This window comes from Neovison vison, chromosome 5 (assembly GCF_020171115.1).
Source record: "Neovison vison isolate M4711 chromosome 5, ASM_NN_V1, whole genome shotgun sequence".
Classification (NCBI taxonomy): domain Eukaryota; kingdom Metazoa; phylum Chordata; class Mammalia; order Carnivora; family Mustelidae; genus Neogale; species Neogale vison.
In genome coordinates this window covers 16399355-16422218 of record NC_058095.1, presented here as the reverse complement: position 1 = coordinate 16422218, position 22864 = coordinate 16399355, and the positions used below count along the sequence as shown (strand labels likewise).

Here is a 22864-nt window from a genome sequence, read left to right as displayed (position 1 = left end):
GCTCGGGTCATGATCTCAGGGTCATAGGATTGAGTCCTGCATTTGGCTCCCTGCTCTGCGGGGAGCCTGTTTCTCCCTCTGCCTCTGCCTCTCTCCCACTCTCTCTCTCTGTCTGCCTCTCTGTCACTCATGAATAAATAAAGAAAGTCTTAAAAAATAATTTTTAAGTGTTGCTAAGTAGATACTTTGCCAGGCCTTGGGGAAACAAATGACACCTTCTCTGCTCTTGAAGAGCTCATGATATAGTGAGGAAGAATAGAGTTAAAACTTGAAATTTTGCCCTGGTAAACTCTCAGAAAAAGTGTTTTATTAAAATATTATCCTGATTACCTAGCTTTCAAGCTTAAAAGGTGACGAATTTATTTTGACGGGAAACTCTTAATAAGGAGAAAAGAAAATAATGGTCTTTGTCTTACATTTCAATGTGTACTGAATTATTAATTTGCAATTCCAGTTATTATTTAAAACCTATAATAGCTGGCCATCCAGTCCGCATTCCACACATCTCTTTGTTATTTTCATACTAGAATAGGATGGAAGTGATATTTATGTTCAAAAAAAGAAAGACAATGTTTGAACTTATTCTTTCTATTACAGGTAACCACAGGGTGGATATTAGAGATATTATATTTACTTTGGATGAACTACAGCACCAGTATGAGGGTTTTTGTAAGTGAGCTCTTGTTGCTATGATAAGCTTTGTTTATCATACAAGTTTTAAAGCCTTCTCTGAAACCATTGCTCTCTTAAATTAGGGAGGTAAGGTTTAATATCCTAAATATACCTAATTAAATTTGGTTACATAACTATCTCTTAATTTTCTACTTTTATCTTTCCCTTAGTATTTTTTTTAATACAAAGTAAACTTTAAAACAAAATAGTAACACTGAAAAAAGATATTTAATTTGCAAATCTTGGGTCATTTGAACATCCTGATACTGACAGCTAAACATTTTTAGTATATTCTTCACTATCATTCATGATTTAGTTCAGTTTTTCTTCATTAAGTACTTTTTAAATCTCTTCCTATTATATATCTTGTCATTTCTTATTCTTTCTCTAATTTGTCCAAGTATCTTTTGACCAATATTATCTATGTATATAATTTTAAGGATTATACAGTTGTAATAAGCTTACAGCAAATAAAACAGTCTCTGATCTGTTCATTTCCTCAACTTCTCCAGAGGCAAACATTTTAAATATTTTAGAAGATTACTTGACATTTGTCTTCATGACAATAAAAAACATGTTGTAATTTTACTTGTTGATTTTTAAAATTTGGGGTAGATGTAGTAAACTTCCTAATTATGAAAAATAAGGGTTTAGCTGTTTTATCCTCCTTATCTTCACCATATCCACTTACTCTTCCCATACCTATCCACACTCCCAATATAGTTACATGGAAATTTGATTAAGGTTTAATTCAGAATTTATGCTAGTAGGTTTATGTGAACACTTTTATAGCTGAGCTATATAGTATCTTGTGGTTACTTGTATTTTCCTCAGAAAATTTTTCCCTCTTTGAATTAATAATTGTCTTTTTTATTTATTTGCTTGGTCTTAAATATATTTATTTATTTATTCACTTATTTAATTTAAAAGGGAGATGTGGGGGAGGGCAGAGGAAGAGAGAGAGAATCCTAAGCAGCCTGCATACCCAGCATGGAGCCCAATGTGGGGCTCAGTCTCATGACCTTGAGATCATGACCTGAGGTGAAATCAAGAGTCCAACAAATGCTTAATTGACTGACTCACCCAGGCACCCCTATATGCTTGATTTTTAAAATTAAATTATTTTTATTAACTTATAATGTATTATTTGCCCCAGGGGTACAGGTCTGTGAATCATCAGTCCTACACATTTCACAGCACTGACCATAGAAAACACCCTCCCCAATGTCCATAATCCAGCCACCCTATCCCTACCCCCCACCCTCCAGCAACCCTCAGTTTGTTTTATGAGATTAAGAGTCTCTTATGGTTTGTCTCTCTCCTGATCCCATCTTGTTTCATTTTTTCCCTTGCTACCCCCCATAACCCTCGGCCTGCCTCTCAAATTCCTCATATCAGAGAGATCATATGATAATTGTCTTTCTCTGATTGATCTATTTCACTAAGCGTAATACCCTCTAGTTCCATCCATGTTATTGCAGATGGCAAGATTTCATTTCCTTTGAGGCTGCATAGTATCCCATTGTTTATATATACCACATCTTCTTTGTTCATTCATCTGCTGATGGACATTTAGGTTCTTTCCATAGTTTGGCTATTGTGAACAGTGCTGCTATAAACACTTGGGTGCATGTGCCCCTTCAGAGCACTACATTTGTATCTTTAGGGTAAATACTCAGTAGTGCGATTGCTGGGTCATAGGGTACTTGTATTTTCAACTTTTTGAGGAACCTCCATGCTATTTTTCAGAGTAGCTGCACCAGCTTGCATTCCCACCAACAGTGTAGGAAGGTTCCCCTTTCTCCGCATCCTTGCCAACATCTGTCATTTCCTGATTTGTTAATTTTAGCCATTCTGACTTGTGTGAAGTGGTATCTCACTGTGATTTTGATTTGTATTTCCATGATGCCGAGTGATGTGGAGCACTTTTTCATGTGTCTGTTGGCCATCCAGATGTCATCTTTGCAGAAATGTCTATTCATGTCTTCTGCCCATTTCTTGATTGGATTATTTGTTCTTTGGGTGTTGAGTTTGATAAGTTCTTCATAGATTTTGGATACTAGCCCTTTATCTGGTATGTCATTTGTGAATATCTTCTCCCATTCTGTCAGCTGTCTTTTGGTTTTGTTGACTATTTCCCTTGCTGTGCAAAGGTTTTTGATCATGATGAAGTCCCAGCAGTTCATTTTTACTCTTGCTTCCCTTGCCTTTGAGGTTTCTAGGAAGAAGTTGCTGCTGCTGAGGTCGAAGAGGTTGCTGCCCGTGTTTTCCTCAAGGATTTTGATGGATTCCTATCTCACATTGAGGCCCTTCATCCATTTTGAGTCTATTTTCGTGTGTGGTGTAAGGAAATGGCCCAGTTTCATTCTTCTTCATGTGGCTGTCCAATTTTCCCAGCACCATTTGTTGAAGAGACTGTTTTTTTTTTCCATTGGACATTCTTTCCTGCTTTGTCAAAGATTTGTTGATCATAGAGTTGAGGGTCCATGTCTGGGCTCTTTGTTCTGTCCTTCGATCTATGTGTCTGTTTTTGTGCCAATATCATATGCCTTGATGATTACAGCTTTGTAATAAGAGCTTGAAGTCCAGAATTGTGATGCCACCTGCTTTTCTTTTCTTTTTCAACATTCCTCTGGCTATTCCTGGTCTTTCTGACTCCATATAAATGTTAGGATTATTTTTTCTATTTCTTTGAAGAAAATGGATGGTATTTTGATAGGAATTGCATTAAATGTGTAGATTGCTTTAGGTAGCATAGATATTTTCACAATATTTGTTCTTGCAATCCATGAACATGGAAAATTTTTCCATTTCTTTGTGTCTTCCTCAATTTCTTTCATGAGTACTTTATAGTTTTCTGAATAAAGATTCATTGTCTCTTTGGTTAGGTTTATTCCTAGGTATCTTATGGTTCTGGGTGCAATTGTAAATGGGATTGACTCCTTAATTTCTCTTTCTTCTGTCTTGCTGTCGGTGTATGGAGATGCAACTGATTTCTGTGCACTCATTTTATATTCTGACACTTTACTAAATTCCTGTATGAGTTCTAGCAGTTTTGGAATGCAGTCTTTTGGGTTTTCGACATAAAATAACATTTCATCTACAAAGAGTGAGAGTTTGACTTCTTTGCCAATTAGGATGCTTTTAATTTCTTTTTGTTGTCTGATTGCTGAGGCTAGGACTTCTGGTACTACGTTGAATATCAGTGGTGATAGTGGACATCCCTGCCATGTTCTTGACCTTAGGAGAAAAGCTTTCAGTTTTTCCTCATTTAAAATGATATTCACTGTGGGTTTTTCATAGATGGCTTTGATGATACTGAGGTTTGTACCCTCTATCCCTATACTTTGAGGATTTTTGATCAAGAAAGGATGCTGTACTTTGCCAAATGCCTTTTCAGCATCTATTGAGAGTATCATATGGTTCTTATTTTTTCTTCTGTTAATGTATTGTATCACATTGATTGATTTCCAGATGTTGAACCAAGCTTGCAGCCCAGGAATAAATCCCATTTCATTATTGTGAATAATCGTTTTAATGTAGTGTTGAAATCCATTGGCTAGTATTTTGGTGAGAATTTTTGCATTCGTATTAATCAAGTATATTGGTCTGTAATTCTCCTTTTTGATGGGGTCTTTGGTTTTGGGATCAAGGCAATGCTGGACTAAAAAATGAGTTTGTTAGCTTTCCTTCCATTTCTATTTTTTGGAGCAGTTTCAGGAGAATAGGTATCAATTCTTCTTTAGATGTTTAGTAGAAGTCCCCTGGGAAGCCGTCTGGACCTGGGCTCTTGTTCGCTGGGAGATTTTTGCTGACTGCTTCAATCTCCTTACTGGTTATGGCTGTGTTCAGGTTTTATATTTGTTCCTGGTTCAGTTTTGGTAGTTTATATGTCTCTAGGAATGCATCCATTTCTTCCAGATTGTCAAATTTGCTGGGGTAGAGTTGCCCATAATATGTTCTTATAATTGTTTGTATTTCTTTGGTGTTTGTTGTGATCTCTCCTCTTTGATTCATGATTTTATTTATTTGGGTCTTTTCTCTTCTTTTTGATAAGTCTGGCCAGGGGTTTATCAATCTTATTAATTCTTTCAAAGAACCAGCTCCCAGTTTCGTTGATTTGTTACTGTTCTTTTGGTTTCAATTTCATTGATTTCTGCTCTGATCTTTATGATTTCTTTTCCCCCACTGGGTTTAGGCTTTTCTTTGCTGTTCTTTCTCCAGCTCCTTTAGGTGTAGGGTTAGGTTGTGTACTTGAGACCTTTCTTGTTTCTTTAGAAAGGCTTATTTTGCTATATACTTTCCTCTCAGTACAGCCTTTGCTGTTTCCCAAAGATTTTGAACAGTCGTGTTTTCATTTTCATTTTCATTCATGTTGCCATGAATTTTTTAAAAAATTCTTTAATTTCCTGGTTGACCCATTCATTCTTTAGTAGGATGCTCTTTAGCCGGTATGTATTCGAGTTCTTTCTAAGTTTACTCTTGTGATTGAGTTCTAGTTTGAATATTGTGGTCTGAAAATATGCAGGGAAATATCCCAATCTTTTGATAACAGTTGAGACCTGATTTGTGACCCAGGATGTGATCTTCTGGAAAATGTTTCATGTGCACTAGAGAAGAATGTGTATTCTGTTGCTTTGGGATGGAATGTTCTGAATATATCTGTGATGTCCATCTGGTCCAGTGTGTCATTTAAGGCCTTTATTTCCTTGTTGATTATTTACTTAGATGATCTGTCCATTTTGGTGAGGCAGGTGTTAAAGTCCCCTACTATTATTATATTATTGTCAATCGTGTTTCTTTGATTTTGTTATTAATTGGTTTATATCATTGTATGTTCCCATGTTAGGGATATAGATATTTAAAATTATTAAATCTTCTTGTTGGACAGACCCTTTAGGTATGATATAGTGTCTTTCCTCATCTCTTATTATAGTCTTTGGCTTAAAATCGAATTTATCTGATATAAGGATTGACACCTCAGCTTTCATTTGATGTCCATTAGCATGGTAAATGGTTTTCCATTTTCTCCCTTTAAATCTGGAAGTGTCTTTGGGTCTAAAATGAGTTTCTTGTAGACAGCATATTGATGTTTTTTTTTTTATTTTGTTTGTTTTTTTTTTTTTAATCCGTTCTGTTACCCTGTGTCTGATTGGGGCATTTAGTCCATTTACATTCAGGGTAACTACTGAAAGAAATGAATTTATTGCCATTGTATTGCTTGTAAGGTGACTGTTACTGTATATTGTCCCTGTTCCTTTCTGGTCTGTTACTTTTAGGCTCTCTCTTTGCTTAGAGGACCCCTTTCTGTATTTCCTATAGGGCTGGTTTGGTGTTTGCAAATTCTTTTAGTTTTTGTTTGTTCTGGAAGCTTTTTATCTCTCCATTTTCAGTGACTGTCTAACTGTATATAGTATTATTGGCTGCATATTTTTCTCATTTAGTGCTCTGAATATATCATGCCAGTCCTTTCTGACCTTCCAGGTCTCTGTGGATAGGTCTGTAGACAACCTAATATTTCAGTCATTGTAGGTTACAGACCTCTTGTCCTGAGCTGCTTTCAGGATTTTCTCTTTGTCACTAAGACTTGTAAGTTTTACTATTAAATGACAGGGTGTGGGCCTATTTTTATTGATTTGGAGGTGGGGTCTCTGTGCCTCCTGGATTTTGATGCTTGTTCGCGTTGCCATGTTAGGGAAATTCCCTGCTGTAATTTGCTCCAGTATATCTTCTGCTCTCTTTCTCCTTCTTCTTCTTCTGGCATCCCAGATATTCTAATATTGTTTTGTCTTATGGTATCACTTATCTCTCAGGTTCTTCCCTCGTCCAGTAGTTATTTGTCTCTCTTTTGCTCAGCTTCTTTATTCTCCATCATTTGATCTTCTATATCACTAATTCTCTCTTCTGCCTCATTTATCCTAGCAGTAAGAGCCTCCATTTTTTATCGAACCTCACTTACAGCTTTTTTTTATTTCAACTTGCTTAGATTTTAGTTTTTTTATTTCTTCAGAAATGGATTTTGTTTCTCCAGAAGGGGATTCTCTAATATTTTTCATGGTTTTTTTTGAGCCCAGCTAGCACCTTGATCATTGTCATTCTGAACTCTAGTTCTGACATATTACTCATGCCTGTATTGATTAGGCCCCTAAATGTCAGTACTGCCTCTGGTTCTTTTTTTGGGGTGAGTTTTTTTATTTTTTATTTTTTAACCAATCAGAAGAGACCCAAAACCAGACTATGGACTCTGAAAAACAATCTGAGGGGTTTGAAGTGGTGGGGGTGGTGGGAGGTTGGGGTACCAGGTGGTAGGTATTATAGAGGGCATGGATTGCATGGAGCACTGGGTGTGGTGAAAAAATAATGAATACTGTTATGCTCAAAATAAATTAAAAAAAAGGGGAAAAAATAAAAAAATAAAAAAATTAGAAATAAAAAAATATATATATTAGACTGGTGAATAGAACAGAGCCACCCACTTGATTTTGGGTGTATTCTGGTCTCTTAGAAGAAACTACCTCCCAAAATTTTAAAGAAAAAAAAAACCACATGTATACACAATAATAAGGGTGAACACAATGAAGAGATGGAATATGACTGTAAAGATGAAAATTTTTTTTTCTTTTTCCAATTTATTTATTTTCAGAAAAACAGTATTCATTATTTTTTCACTACACCCAGTGCTCCATGCAAGCCATGCCCTCTATAATACCCACCACCTGGTACCCCAACCTCCCACCCCCCCCTGCCACTTCAAACCCCTCAGATTGTTTTTCAGAGTCCATAGTCTCTCATGGTTCACCTCCCCTTCCAATTTACCCAAAAGCACATACCCTCAACAATGTCCATAACCCTACCCCCCTTCTCCCAACCCCCCTCCCCCCAGCAACCCACAGTTTGTTTCGTGAGATTAAGAATCACTTATGGTTTGTCTCCCTCTCTATCCCATCTTGTTTCATGGATTCTTTTCCTACCCACTTAAGCCCCCATGTTGCATCACCACTTCCTCATATCAGGGAGATCATATGATAGTTGTCTTTCTCCGCTTGACTTATTTCGCTAAACATGATACATTCTAGTTCCATCCATGTTGTCGCAAATGGCAAGATTTCATTTCTTTTGATGGCTGCATAGTATTCCATTGTGTATATATACCACATCTTCTTGTGAAGATGAAAATTTAAAAAGATTCTAAAAATGTAATTGATAAGATAAGTTGGTTAGAAAAAGAAATAAAAAGATAGAATGTGATCAGGCTGGGGACTAGAACAAAGTCATGTGCTAGATTTAGGGTTTATTTTGATCTATTAGAAGAAATTGCATCCCAGAATTTTAAAGAAAAAAAGCCTATATGTATACAAAAAATAAGGTTAAATACAATGAAGGGTTAAAATATGACTATAACAATAAAAACTTAAAAAGATTTTTTTAAAAAGGTACTGATAAGATAAAATAGTTTAAAAATGTTAAAATAGGAAATAAGAAAGGTTAAAAAAATAGAGTGAGAAAAAAATTAAATTAAAAAAATTTAACTTTGAAAGACTAAAGGATCATGAGAAAAAAACCATGAATTTATGTTGCTTCCTCCTAACTCGGGAGTTCTGCAGTTCTCATTGATCGGTGAACTTGGTCTTGGCTGGATATTCTTGCTGATCTTCTGGGGGATGGGCCCGTTGCAGTGTTTCTCAAATGTCTTTGCCCAAGGCAGAATTGCACTGTCCTTACGGGTGGCCAGGCTAAGTAATCTGCTTGGGTTCACTCTCAGTAGCTTTTGTCCCCTGAACACTTTTCTTACAGCTTTGGAGGATGGGAATGAAGATGGCGGCCTCCAAATCTCTGGCCCATAGGAACCAAGAGCTCAGGGCCCCACTCCTCAGTGCACCCTCAGAGAAAAGCAGTCAATCAATCCCATCTTCCTGGTCTCTGGCCTTACTTTGAGCTCACCCAGCCTGTGACTGAGAGTTTCTATCTCTGGTGCATGGCCCTGTTTGGACTCCAAACCCAACAATTTCCTGCTGCATGCTCCCATGCTGCTGCTCCCAGTGGAGGAAGAGGGGCTCTCGCTGGAACCTCCACTTGTGGGGTCCCTGCTTGAAGACCAGTGGTCTAACTGTGCCTTGGATCATGTTTAAGGTAACTTTGAGCTGAGAGCGCACTCCTGGGTTCTGTCTCTGTAGCCAGCTTCCCTGCTCCAATACCCGGGAGCTCTGCCACACTCAGGCACCCCCAGTCTTTCTGTGACCCTGGGGGTCCTGACACCACACTGTCCCCGTGAGGACTCCACCCCACTTTTAGCCTCTGGAACGACATCCCTTAGTGGAGCAGACTTCTAAAAGTTCCTATTTGTGCTCTGCTGCTCTCTCACTTGCTGTGAGCCAGCTCCTCCCCCTGTGGTCTGTCTTCCCACTGCTTCACATTCACTTCTCCACATGTCCTACCTTCTGGAAAGTGGTCAATTTTTTGTTCCTAGAATTGCTACTCTTCTCTTCTATCTCCTGTTGAGTTTGTAGGTGTTCAGAATGATTTGATAACTACCTAGCTGAACTCCTGGGACCTGATGATATTTCAGTCTTCTCTCCTCCACCATCTAACTCCCCCCACCCCCCCGGATCAAGTGTTCTTAGCTGCATATTTTTATTATTTAGCACCCTGAATATATCATGCCAGTTCTTTCTGGCCTGCTATGTCTCTGTGAATATGTCTGCTGCCAACCTAATGTTTTTACCTTTGTAGGTTATGGACCTCTTGTCCTGAGCTGCTTTCAGGATTTTCTCTTTGTCTCTGAGATTTGCAAGCTTCACTATTATATGTCGAGATATTGATCTATTTTTATTGATTTTCGAGAGGTGTTATCTTTGCCTCCTGAATGCCTGCTTCCACCCCCAGATTAGGGAAGTTCCCTGCTATAATTTGCTCCAACATACCTTCTGCCCCCCTCTCTCTTTCCTCCTCTTATGGGAGCTTAAATATTCTAATACTCTTTCACCTGATCGTATCACTTATCTTTTGAATTCTCCCATTGTGATCAAGTAGTTTCTCTCTTTTTCTTGGCTTCTTTATTCTCCAACACTTGGTCTTCTATATCACTAATTCTCTGTTCTGCCTCATTTATTCTAGCAGCTAGAGCCTCCATTTTTTATTGTATCTTATTAACATCTTTTTGATTTTGACTTGATAATATTTTATTTCTCCAGAAAGGGATTCTCTAGTGTCTTCTATGCTTTTTTCAAACCCAGCTAATATTTTATAATCATTATTCTGAACTCTACTTCTGACATCTTACTTACATCCATACTAATTAGGTCCCTGTCAATTGGTACTACCTCTTGTTCTCTTTTTTTGTGGTGAGATTTCTTGTGTTGTCATTCTATCCAGAGAAGAATAGATGAATGAGAGAACAAAATGCTAAAATGACAAAACTTCCCCAGAGAAATATACACTAAACAAACCAGAAGAGACCTGAAACAAACAATGTATATATATGTTGTTTGATAGGAGGAGATATATATATATGTGTGTGTGTGTGTCTCTCTCTCTCTCATATATATATATATATATATGTGCAACAACATATCAACAACATATATATATATGTGAGAGAGAGACATATATATATCTTCTCCTATCTCATATATATATATATATATATATATATATATGAGAGAGAGAGAGAGAGAGAGGGGAAGAAAGAATATATATAGAGAGGTGAGCAGAACAGAGCAATACATTGGATCCTCTGTGTGTGCTTTGGTCTGTTTCTTAGAAGAAACTATATCCCAAAATTGGAAAGAAGGAAAAGGAGGTATGTGTGTATATATATGTGTGTGTGTTTATATTATATTATATGTATTATATATTATATATAATAAATTCATAATATATTTTATCTTATGTATTTATGTTAACTCATAAATATATATTACAAATTATAATATACATCATATAAAATTATATATATTATAGTATGTAATTTTTATATATCTTGATATATAATATACAAAATAGATTCAAAAATAAAATACATTGAAATTATAGAATGTAACTATAAAGATGAAAATTATAAAAGACTTAAAAAAAGAGAATATAATCAGGTAGGTAAAGACAACAAGGCAGTATACTAGATTCTTTATGTATTTTGGTCTGTTTGTTAGAAGAAACTGTATTCCAAAATTGTAAAGAAAGAAAAACTTATGTATATATCATTTCCATTCAGCATGAATAACTTCTTTTAGTAAAATTTTTTAAATAGTAAATCTACTAAAAATGAATTAGCTTAGTTTTTCTTCATATGAGAATATTTTTATTCTCTTTAATGCCTGAAGGATATTATCATTGGATATAGGACTCTAGGTTTACAGCTTTTTCTTTCAGTATTTTTTTTTAAAAAAGATTTTATTTTTGGGGCGCCTGGGTGGCTCAGTGGATTAAAGCCTCTGCCTTTGACTCAGGTCATGATCTCAGGGTCCTGGGATCAAGCCCCATATCAGGTTCTCTGCTCAGCAGGGAGCCTGCTTCCTCCTCTCTCTCTGCCTGCCTCTCCACCTACTTGTAATCTCTGTCAATTAATTAAATAAAATCTTTAAAAAAAAGATTTTACCTTTAAGCAATTTCTATACCTAATGTGAGGCATGAACGTACAATCCTGAGATCAGGAGTCCCATACTCCACTGACTGAGGTAGGCAGATGCCCCTCTTTAAGCACTATAAAATTTTATTTCTTTACTTCTGGATTCCACAATTTCTGATGAGAAATATAATATTATTCAAATCATAAAATGAATTGTTTTTCTTTGGTTGCTTTCAAGGTACTTGTCTTTAGTTTTTGGCAGTTTGATTTGATTTGTTTGGGAGTAGATTTTTTGAGTTTATTCTATTGAGATACATGGTGCTGCTTGAATCTTTTTGCCAAATTTGTAGGTTTTTTGGGCCACTATAACTTCAATTATTTGTTTCCACCACACTTTTTCTTCTGTCCTTCTGAGACTACACTGACACAAATGTCAGCCCTCTTTCATATTGCCCCACAGGTGTTTGAGACTCTGATCATTCTTTTTTTCCTCTGGTTGTTCAGATAATTTCAATTGATTTATCTTCAAATTTATAAACTCTTCCTCTAATGATTCCATTCTACTATTTAGCCTGTCTAGTAAGTTTTTTTCTTTTTTTCTTTGATTATTATATTTTCGAGCATTAAAATTACCATTTGATTCCTCTTTATGTATTTTATGTCATTTTCTATCTTTCTATTAATTTCAAAAATATTTTTATTTGTATGTTGGAGCATTTTTATAATAGTTGCTTTGAAGTCTTTATTAGAAAGTTCCAGCATCTTTGTCATCTTGGTTGTGTTGGCATCTATTGATTGTCTTTTCCAAAGCAGATTGAGATTTTCTTGGTTCTTCATATATGAAGTGATTTGAATTAATATCATGGACATTTTGAATATTAAGTTATGAGACTGTGGATCTTAACTCCTATGGAAAATGTTGACTTGTTTTTGTAGAAATTTGACTCAGTTTGGTTCAGGCTACAAGTTTCAATCAGTTTTCCATGTTTAGTAGTTTCAGTGTCAATTTGTTTTTCACAGCCTTTACAGTACTGTTCAGATATGTGGGATATCTAGCTGGGACCTAGATGGTGGTTTATCCTCAGTTCTCAGAATTTATGGTTTACTGTTTAGTATCAAATCCATGTAGCTCAGGGTGAACCCAGTGTTATGAAGTTACTTTCCTGAGCTCCTCCCCCTTCACAATTTACTTGGTGCTTTATAGTCTCCTAGAGCTCCTTTAAATAATGTTAGATTTGGTTCTGATGCAGTTGAATTACTTGGAATCAGTTGGGTCCTTTTGAAGCTTGCTTTTTAAAGCTTTTTAATGATGATCACTAGCTGCTTTTATGCTAACTTAGCTCTACTACTAAGGCAGCATTCTTCAGATGAGTCTACTGGAGGCCCCATGTATTATATGATCTTTCTTCTCTGGTTGATGGGATCAGAAATCATAGTTCTCAGGGAGCTACAGGAATTGTCCTAACTACAATTTTCGGTAATTCTCTCCTTGTCCTTGGGTAGTATCTTCTCATGTATGTGCAGATTAATACTCAGCCAAAGAGTTAATGCTGATCTCCAGAACTCAGCAGTTCTTTCTTCTTTGGCACTCTACTCCCATATTCTAGATTCTTTAGCCTTCCTCATATCTCTCTTATCTTATCTCAATTTCCTCTACTCTTTCAGACCAGCATGCTCTGTTCAGGTTTTACTCTCTTATGCTATGACATGGAAACTACTTCAAGACAGTAAGCTGGTACAGTTGTAGGGTTTCTAGCTAGTTTGTTTCCCTTCTTTAGAGGATTATTTAGTCCTGTGCTACTTATTGTTCAATGTATGAAAACATTTTCACCCAACATAAATTGTCCAATTTTTTAGTTATTTAAGTTTTGAGGGTAAAGTTGGTCTCTATTGCAGTGTCTTAGCCCAAAGCAGAAGTGTCAAAGACTTTTTTTTTATCCATTCACTAGCCTATTTCTTTTTGATAGAACCTAGAGATCCATGTCACCATCTTTAAAGTTTTCTAAACTTTTTACATCTACAACTAGTACAATGTTATATGTCAATTTAAAAAAAGAATTAATTTCAAAAAAGATTTCTAGACATTGAAAATCCAAATATTTTCATTTTTCATTTTAACACACACTAAAGTTTTAATTTTAATTTTAATTTTTCTAAGAGAAATTTTAATTTTTCTAGGTGAAATGACTTCTTAGTCAAGATTACTGCTACTCTCTTGAAGTTTCTTGTTTTTCTTTGACTTTACTTGATGATCTCATAGAGTTGTTTTGATGACCAAGTAGTATAACATTTGAAATTCTTTAAAATGTGTTATTCAAATGTAACATACTATTCTGAGCCATCAGGTGAACTTTATAAATGAAGCCTAGTGAGATATTATATTAATTTTTTCTAGAAATGTTATTTTATATACAGTTATTCCCCCCCACAAGTACTGAGAATCTTTAGAAGAGTAAATATTTGTATTCTGATTTTATAAATAAAAATTTCCACACTACAACTTCCTTTTAGTTTGGTATGCCAATAACTAAGGGAATTGTAGCTATATTGATATATCAGCCTATTATCTTTCAAACCTGACAAAGAGTGGGAAATGAGAACTATGTACTTTAGGAGGCTGTCACTTTTTGATTTAGTGTAACTTTGAATGGCTTTGGATGGAGAAACTTAAATCTATTAAACCAGAAGATTATATTTAACCTAGTTAATAGTTCAGTCTTTTGGTTATTACCTCTGTAATTTTAAAAACATATTTATTATATATTTAAGCAACTGATAATTTGTTGAAGAGCTTCAATGAGGACTTATTTAAAAAAAAGCTATTTCAAATTTTGCAGGTAAATGAAATAATTAACTATGTTTCTCTTGCTTAGCAATTATGGAATGGTCAGCCTTGGATGAATCTACTTCTAACAGAAAGTTATCAAATATTTCAGAATGCTATCTACAGTATAGGAAGAAAAGTGCTTTATCTTCCAGACTGTTTGAACCATCATTATTCCCAAAGTTAAATGGAAAAAACCTCCAATATCATAAAATTATGGAGGATAATGATTACCTTGAATATAAAAGATCAAAAAATCCTTTGCAAATAAAAAAATTCCCAAGTGGGATTGATAGCAGCAATATAGGATTCCAGGAACTATATTCAAAGGATGGCATAAACTTTAAGAAACATTCAGAGAAGATTGAAATTCATGACTCAAAGTCTATACCACATAACTTGAAGAGGATTACAAGCCTCAAAAAGTCTCTGGATAAAAGTGATATATTTAGGATCCCCAGACTTCAGAAGCCAGATGTGGGAAGGCATTCCAGCCCCCTAAAACAGGTTTCATCAAAGGAAAAAACTGCAATGAATGCTTTGGGTCAGTATCGTATATGTAAGTCAAAATCTAGATCCTTGAGTTCTTGAGTTATCACAGAAATGAGCTGAATTAATCAGTTATTAGATAGTTGTATGCATTTCAGTTGTCAGTACTTTTGAGTAACTGCCACTTCTGGTCTATAGGCCAATGCATATAACACTGTGGTTTTGACTGTTGTGCTTTTCCAGATGCTCCCTTTTTCAGATTCCAAACTTTGACCAAGAAGCTTACTCAGTAATTAATGGGACTGACTCAAGTTCCCTAGAAAATAGAAGGCCTGTTTTCTTTTGGAAATGGTTATTTTATCATTTACTTAACAAAGTAGGTAGGAAGTCTATGTGAAATATTTGCTCAGGTTCCATAATTTAAAGCTATGGTATCCATATCCCATATGATAAGATAATACTTCAGATATTATTTCCTATGGATGTGGGAATATCAAGAGAAAATTAATATTATACATCTCAGCTGCCCTGGGCTTTATAGTTTTCCTCAAAGATAAGTAAGGCTTAAAAAGAAAAAAGATAAGATTTCCCAAATGATACATGTTTACGTACTTCTGTGATACCTCTATCACAGAAATACTGTGTATAGAACTTAATTAAATACTCCTTCCTGTAGTCCTTGACTGAAGTTACTTAAGTTATGTTTATTTTCTTTAAAGAAACATAGTGACCTTTTTATTGCACTTCATATTACGTGTAATTGTTAAAATGAGTGCTTAGTGAAATATTAATGATTCATACACAGTAATGCATGTTTTCAATAACTCAGTTGGAAAGGGAGTGTGCTCTATTAAGGAGGCACAACGATGTTTGTTTGAGTCCTTTACCAATGCCCTACTATTACTCTGTGCCTCATTCTTATTTCTGAGTTCTTTATATTCCAGGAAGAATTAAAAACCTATGAAATGTGTTAGCCTGAGTTAAAGGAATAGCCTAGAGTTAAAGGAATAATGGAATAGTAAGCATTTACCCAGTGAGTAGAAGACTGTGGAAGAAAGTGGTTATTTATCTTCCTGGTGTCACTAAAATCAAATCACCTACCATTGCCATGCTCATGTTCTGTGTATAGAGAAGTGTGAAATATGGTATGACTTCCAAAATAAACTGATGGTAATGGAACGTCTATGAAATGTGACTGTCACTTGATTTACATTTTAAAAAATTTTAACTTTTCATTTAAAAATAATTTTAAAATTATAATAATTACACAAAGGTAAAGACATTTTTATATAGTCTTCATCTAGTTTTCCCAGGTGTTAATGCACTGAACAAGGAAATTAACACTGATATAATATTATTTACTATTCTGAAGACCTTATTTGATTTTTTTCATTTGTTCCATAAATGTTCTTTTTTAAAAATTGACATACAATGTATTATTTGCCCCAGGGGTACAGATCTGTGAATCATCAGGCTAACACATTTCATAGCACTCACCATAGCACATACCCTCCCTAATGTCCATAACCCAGCTGCCTTCTCCCTCTCCCCTCCCCCAGCAACCCTCAGTTTGTTTCATGAGATATCTGGTTCAAGGTTTCATCCAGGATCTCAGATTACATTTAATTGTCATGTATCCTAAGTCTCCTCAGATCTGGGATAATTTCATGACCATGACACTTTTGAAGAGTATTGACTAATTATTTTGTATAATGTCCCTCATTTGGATTTTTCCTTGTATTTATTCATGAATAAGTTCAGGTTATACATTTTTGGCTGGAATATCACTGAAGTGATATTGTGCCCATCTCAGTGCAGGATATCAGGGGGCTCATCATGGCCATGCATATCTGTTTCTAAAATGTTAATGATTTTGAAGATTGTGAACGGAAAGTATGGTAGACCAGTGGAGCACTGAGCATTATACGCAAACAATGAATCACAGAACACTATATCAAAAACTATTGATGTACTATATGGTGACTAATGTAACATAATTAAAAAAAAAACAAGAAGAAAACAATAAAGTGATGGGAAGGGCACAGAATCTCATTTTTTGCTTGGAATCCTAGAATTTGAACACATTAGTGTTATGATCTCTTGAACTCATATATTTTATTTTAATCAGAACCAAGCAGCATTGGCTGAGCAACTTGAACAGGTTGTTCCTCAAGAAAATAGTTCATAAATGCTTACAGAATTTTCAAGATTGCTTTCTGTTTGAACTACAAGGGAAATATTTACAACAGAAATTTGAAGAAAAAGCAGTCCTGTGAAATAAGTAGATAAAACTTGCTTTCTGATTACTAGATAAAGATTTTGGGTGCTAATTGTTGCTTAAGACACATAAATCCTGTAGCTGAATAGTACTTTACATTTTGTACATTTAGAAAACATCTGTGAAGCTATCCATAAACTCCAAGAGAATTACATTGCTGCAGAAGAACTTCAGTCCATTTTGCCTTCGCTAGGAATTACTTTATCAGACAAAGAGCTTAAGAAGATTGTGACAGATACTACTCAGAATGGTGAGACTGATAATGCCAAACTTCTTGAGAAAATTAGGTAGTTTTATGGATAGTATTAAATGATGGAATAAGTTCATTCAACTAAGAATGGAGCAGAATGGGCCATGCTAAAGAAGATTCTAAAAGGACAGATACAAAAATGGAAAATAGTATTTTTAAAAAAGTTGCTGGAAAGTCTGACCTAATGGAATGGTTTGGAGGAGCTAGGCCTTTTATATCTCAATTGTTTATGTGGGACTCCATGACTATCCCTTAGCTATACCTTCTAGTTTGGAACATGTACTGTGGAAGTCTGATCCAGTTGTAGGGAGGTTTAGGCAATAAAACTACAATATCCAAAGGGTACAAAAATCTCTGAGCAAATAGCCCAAGGATCCAAGAAGAAATCATTGGAGATTCCAAAATGGAGGAGGAGTGCTATAGCTAGGAATTTAGGGCTAGTGCTACTTAAACAAAAAGGCAGTCAGTTAGCATCTAGAAGATGTTAAATGGCATATCCCAGTCACCAGCCTAAGTTCAAGGCAGAGTTTAAGTTTCCAGGAAGGGTTGTTGTATTAGAGAAGTTGTTTTATCATTAAGTAAGAACTGCCCATAGCAGAAGTTTAGTTGAGGAGAAGGCAGAGGCAACATTTTGGGAAAAGACTGGCTTGGGAATGTGTTAGAAATGAATTCTTAGAACCTAAGCAAAATTTCCTAGCTAAGGTAAATAGAAAAGAAGATTTGTTTAAAAAAAAAATCTCAGGAATAGGTGCTACTAAAATTATTGAGCCCTTTCTTTTCTTTTCTTTTTTAAGATTTATTTATTGGACAGAGAGAGATCACAAGTAGGCATAGAGGCAGGCAGAGAGAGAGGGGGAAGCAGGCTCCCCACTGAGCAGAGAGCCCAATGCAGGGCTTGATTTCAAGACCCCGAGATCATGACCCAAGCCGAAGGCAGAGGCTTAACCCACTGAGCCACCCAGGCACCCCTATTGAGCCCTTTCTGTTGCTTATCAGGATTGGTATGATCACTGTGGAGGCTTTGTACCTAAAAACAGATAGTTATTTGGATCAGCTGGATGTAGGAGGTAGAGATGGGGACACTTGGGTCTGTAAGGAGTGGTTAGTATTGTCAAGGTGTCTTAATGGGAAGCATATTGAGTGGGTTTTCATGATGGTGTGAAATAGACTCTAATTTCTCATGGTCCATCTGTATGGGCACTTTTCCTTTTTCCTATATCTATCAACAACTGAGTACCTAACTCAGTTCATTGCACTTTATCATAGATATTTAAAAATTGTTAAGTAATTGTTGAAATGAAATGAACTGACCTAATTTAGAGAGACTCATCTAGGGAAACAAAATATGAAGACTCAATAGGATGATGATGAAGTGAAGGAGAAGTAATTCTTTCTTAGTTGTATTAAAAAACAAATTTACCTTTTATGCAAAAACATAATAATACATAATCCAACTCTTTATTTTACAGAAAGTGGAATGGTGAACTTAGATGACTTTATGAATGCTCTCTCCATGGAGCAAAGTCCTCCTGAATATGATGGTAAGTGGGAAGTTTATTTTAAAATGATTTGGAGGAAAGAAACAGGTTGAAAAGAGTTAGGTTCGACTGAACTGAGTTTGCTTTTTGGATAGATACTTAATAGTCCTGAAATCCTCAGGCAAGCCGTTTGCCAGTTTGTTAAAGACTTGCCCTGTCAAGGTAATAATAGCTAACTTGCTTACCTCCCAGAGTTGTTATGTGGATTTTAAAAACTGTAAAGTACTACATAAATGTACAGTAATAGTAAGGAAATGAAGAGATGAAATAGGTAATTAGCTACATTCTTAGCAATTGATGGGTAATTGATTTTTAATTTTTTAACATACTTTTTTCCTTTATTTGTGAGAGAGAGAGAGAAAGAGAAAAAGACAGCACAAGCAAGGGGAGCGACAGACAGAGAGAGAATGAGGCTCCCCACTGAGCAAGGAGCCCAATGATGGGATGGTACGGGACTCTATTCCAGGACCCTGGGATCACAACCTGAGCTGAGTCACCTATGTGTCCCTGATTTTTAATTTTTTGTAAAGGACTTGTTTAAATGAAACACTGGTTTGGTTTGCCTTTGTTTTAGAGCATTTCTAAAAACAATTCTATTGATGTACAATTTACATACATAAAATTCACCTGTGCAATTTTTATGAAATTTACAGACATATAACTATAACTATAATCCAGTTTAAAAAAAATTTTTCCTTGCAGTGATTTTATTTTTTATACAAACAATTAAATGTTTTTCAGCAAGATTAAAAAATAAAAGATAAGGCTTATTGTTTATACTTCCTTTTATTTATTCATATGCTAAAGAAGAAAGATAAGCCTTTTGTTTCTTCCCAAGATTTCTCAGAGAAGGGGAAATTCATCCAAAGGAAAGATTTTCTCTTACACTTAGATAAAAAGTCTCATGTTGGGGCACCTGGGTGGCTCAGTGGGTTAAGCCTCTGCCTTTGGCTTAGGTCATAATCTCGGGGTCCCGGGATCGAGTTCTGCATTGGGCTTTCAGCCTGCTTTCCCCTCTCTCTCTGTCTCTCTGCCTACTTGTGATCTCTTTCTGTCAAATAAATAAATAAAATCTTAAAAAAAAAAGTCTCATGTTAAAAGCTACTTCATCATTTGTCCTTTTTTTAAAATTTATTTTTTATTTATTTTCAGCATAACAGTATTCATTATTTTTGCACCACACCCAGTGCTCCATGCAATCTGTGCCCTCTCTAATACCCACACTTGGTTCCCCCAACCTCCCACCCCCCCACCACTTCAAACCCTTCATATTGTTTTTTAGTGTCCATAGTCTCTCATGGTTCACCTCCCCTTCCAATTTCCCCCAACTCCCTTCTCTTAACTCCCCATGTCCTCCATGCTATTTGTTATGCTCCACAAATAAGTGAAACCATATGATAATTGACTCTCTCTGCTTGACTTATCTCACTCAGCATAATCTCTTCCAGTCCTGTCCATGTTGCTACAAAAGTTGGGTATTCATCCTTTCTGATGGAGGCATAATACTCCATAGTATATATGGATCACATCTTCCTTATCCATTCGTCCGTTGAAGGGCATCTTGGATCTTTCCACAGTTTGGCGACCATGGCCATTGCTGCTATAAACATTGGGGTACTGATGGCCCTTCTTTTCATTACATCTGTATCTTTGGGGTAAATACCCAGTAGTGCAGACACATAGACCAGTGGAACAGAGTAGAGAGCCCAGATATGGACCCTCAACTCTTTGGGCAAATAATCTTCAAGAAAACAGGACAAAATATACAGTGGAGAAAAGACAGTCTCTTCAATAAATGGTGCTGGGAAAACTGGGCAGCTATATGTAGAAGAATAAAACCTGACCATTCTCTTACACCGTACACAAAGATAAACTCAAAATGGATAAAAGACCTCAATGTGAGACAGGAATCCATCAGAATTCTAGAGGAGAACATAGGCAGTAACCTCTTCGATATCAGCCACAGCAACTTCTTTCAAGATATGTCTCCAAAGGCAAAGGAAACAAAAGTGAAAATAAACTTTTGGGACTTCATCAAAATCAAAAGCTTCTGAACAGCAAAGGAAACAGTCAAGAAAACAAAGAGGCAACCCACGGAATGGGAGAAGATATTTGCAAATGACAGTACAGACAAAAGGTTGATATTCAGGATCTATAATGAACTCCTCAAACTCAACACACACAAAACAGATAATCATATCACAAAATGGGCAGAAGATATGAACAGACACTTCTCCAATGAAGACATACAAATGGCTATCAGACACATGAAAAAATGTTCATCATCACTAGCCATCAGGGAGATTCAAATTAAAACCACATTGAGATATCACCTTATACAAGTTAGAATGGCCAAAATTAGCAAGACAGGAAACAGCGTGTATTGGAGGAGATGTGGAGAAAGGGGAACCCTCTTCCACTGTTGGTGGGAATGTAAGTTGGTGCAGCCTCTTTGGAGAACAGTGCGGAGATTCTTCAAGAAATTAAAAATAGAACTTCCCTATGACCCTGCAATTGCACTACTGGGTATTTACCTCATTTGTCCTTTCTGATAAATGTAAGTGCTGAAGTGACTGGATTTCTTGAAGACACTATTAGCAGATCAATTTCTTGAATGCTACACCATGTAAGGTTATTCACCAGCTCAGTTGTTGTTTCATTGCTGTTTTTTGAAATTTGGGAAATGTTCAGGCATTATTTCTTTGAGTATCTTTTCTTTTTTAATTTATTTTTTACTTATTTTCGGCATAACAGTATTCATTATTTTTTCACCACACCCAGTGCTCCATGCAATCCGTGCCCTCAATAATACCCACCACCTGGTACCCCAACCTCTCACCCCCCCACCACTTCAAACCCCTCAGATTGTTTTTTAGAGTCCATATCACCTCCCCTTCCAATTTCCCCCAACTCCCTTCTCCTCTCTACCTCCCCATGTCCTCCATGCTATTTGTTATGCTCCACAAATAAGTGAAACCATATGATAATTGACTCTCTCTGCTTGACTTATTTTACTCAGCATAATCTCTTCCAGTCCTGTCCATGTTGCTACAAAAGTTGGGTATTCATCCTTTCTGATGGAGGCATAGTGTATATGGACCATAGTGTATATGGACCACATCTTCCTTATCCATTCATCCGTTGAAGGGCATCTAGGTTCTTTCCACAGTTTGGCGACTGTGGCCATTACTGCTATAAACATTGGGGTACAGATGGCCCTTCTTTTCACTACATCTGTATCTTTGGGGTAAATACCCAGGAGTGCAATTGCAGGGTCATGGGGAAGTTCTGTTTTTAATTTCTTGAGGAATCTCCACACAGTTCTTCAAATAGGCTGCACCAACTTGCATTCCCACCAACAGTGTAAGAGGGTTCCCCTTTCTCCAAATCCCCTCCAACACACGTTGTTTCCTGTCTTGTTAATTTAGGCCATTCTAACTGGTGTAAGGTGATATCTCAATATGGTTTTAATTTGAATCTCCCTGATGGCTAGTGATGATGAACATTTTTTCATGTGTCTGATAGCCATTTGTATGTCTTCTTTGGAGAAGTCTCTGTTCATATCTTCTGCCCATTTTTTGATATGATTGTCTTTTTAACCATGGTCTCTTTCTCTTCTTCTGGGACACAAGTGTTAGATTTTTTGTTTGTTTGTTTTTTGTTTTTTAGAGAGAGAAAGGGAACAAGTGGGAGCATGACAGGGGGTTGGGGCAGAGGGTAGGGGTAAGCAGACTCCTGGCTGAGCAAGGAGCCTGACAAGCCTGATGTGGGGCTTGATCCCAGAACCCTGAGATCATTACCTGAGCTGAATGAAGTCAGATACTTAACCGAGTGAGCCATCCAGGTGCTCCCTTAGGTTGTTTTTATATTCCTACAGGTCTCTGAAATTATTCCTTTTTTTTTGTTTTGTCAGTTTTCTGTGTTGTTCATGGGGTTATTTCTGTTTCTGTTTCTTAGTTCATTGATACTTTCCTTTCTCTCTTCCCTTCAACTCTTGCGTCCATCTGCTGAGCTTTTTATTTTAGTTATTGTATTTTTTAGTTATGAAATTTCCATTTGGACTTTGTTGGTGTGTGTTGGCTCTCTCAGTCTTCACATACTGGCCCTAAACAGGAAAGAACCTCACTGATCAGTCCAGCAGATATTCTCTGGGCCTCTATGGACTTTTTCCTTACCCAGGCTCCAGGACTGACAAGACACATGCCAGTTCTTAAAAAGCTGAGGTGCTGAATGCATGAATAAACTCTTT

The 22864-nt window shown here is 36.2% G+C and overlaps 1 protein-coding gene across 2 annotated transcripts in view; it reads left to right on the top strand.

Moving 5' to 3' along the window:
- Positions 1-22864, top strand: part of EFCAB13 (EF-hand calcium binding domain 13) — a 108435-nt gene that overhangs the window by 40479 nt on the left and 45092 nt on the right. For both annotated transcript variants that reach the window (XM_044250373.1, XM_044250374.1), the window contains 4 exons: positions 598-669; positions 14110-14604; positions 16940-17077; positions 18547-18618. In XM_044250373.1, the coding sequence (XP_044106308.1) occupies positions 598-669; positions 14110-14604; positions 16940-17077; positions 18547-18618 (777 nt within the window). The remainder of the gene's footprint in view (positions 1-597; positions 670-14109; positions 14605-16939; positions 17078-18546; positions 18619-22864) is intronic.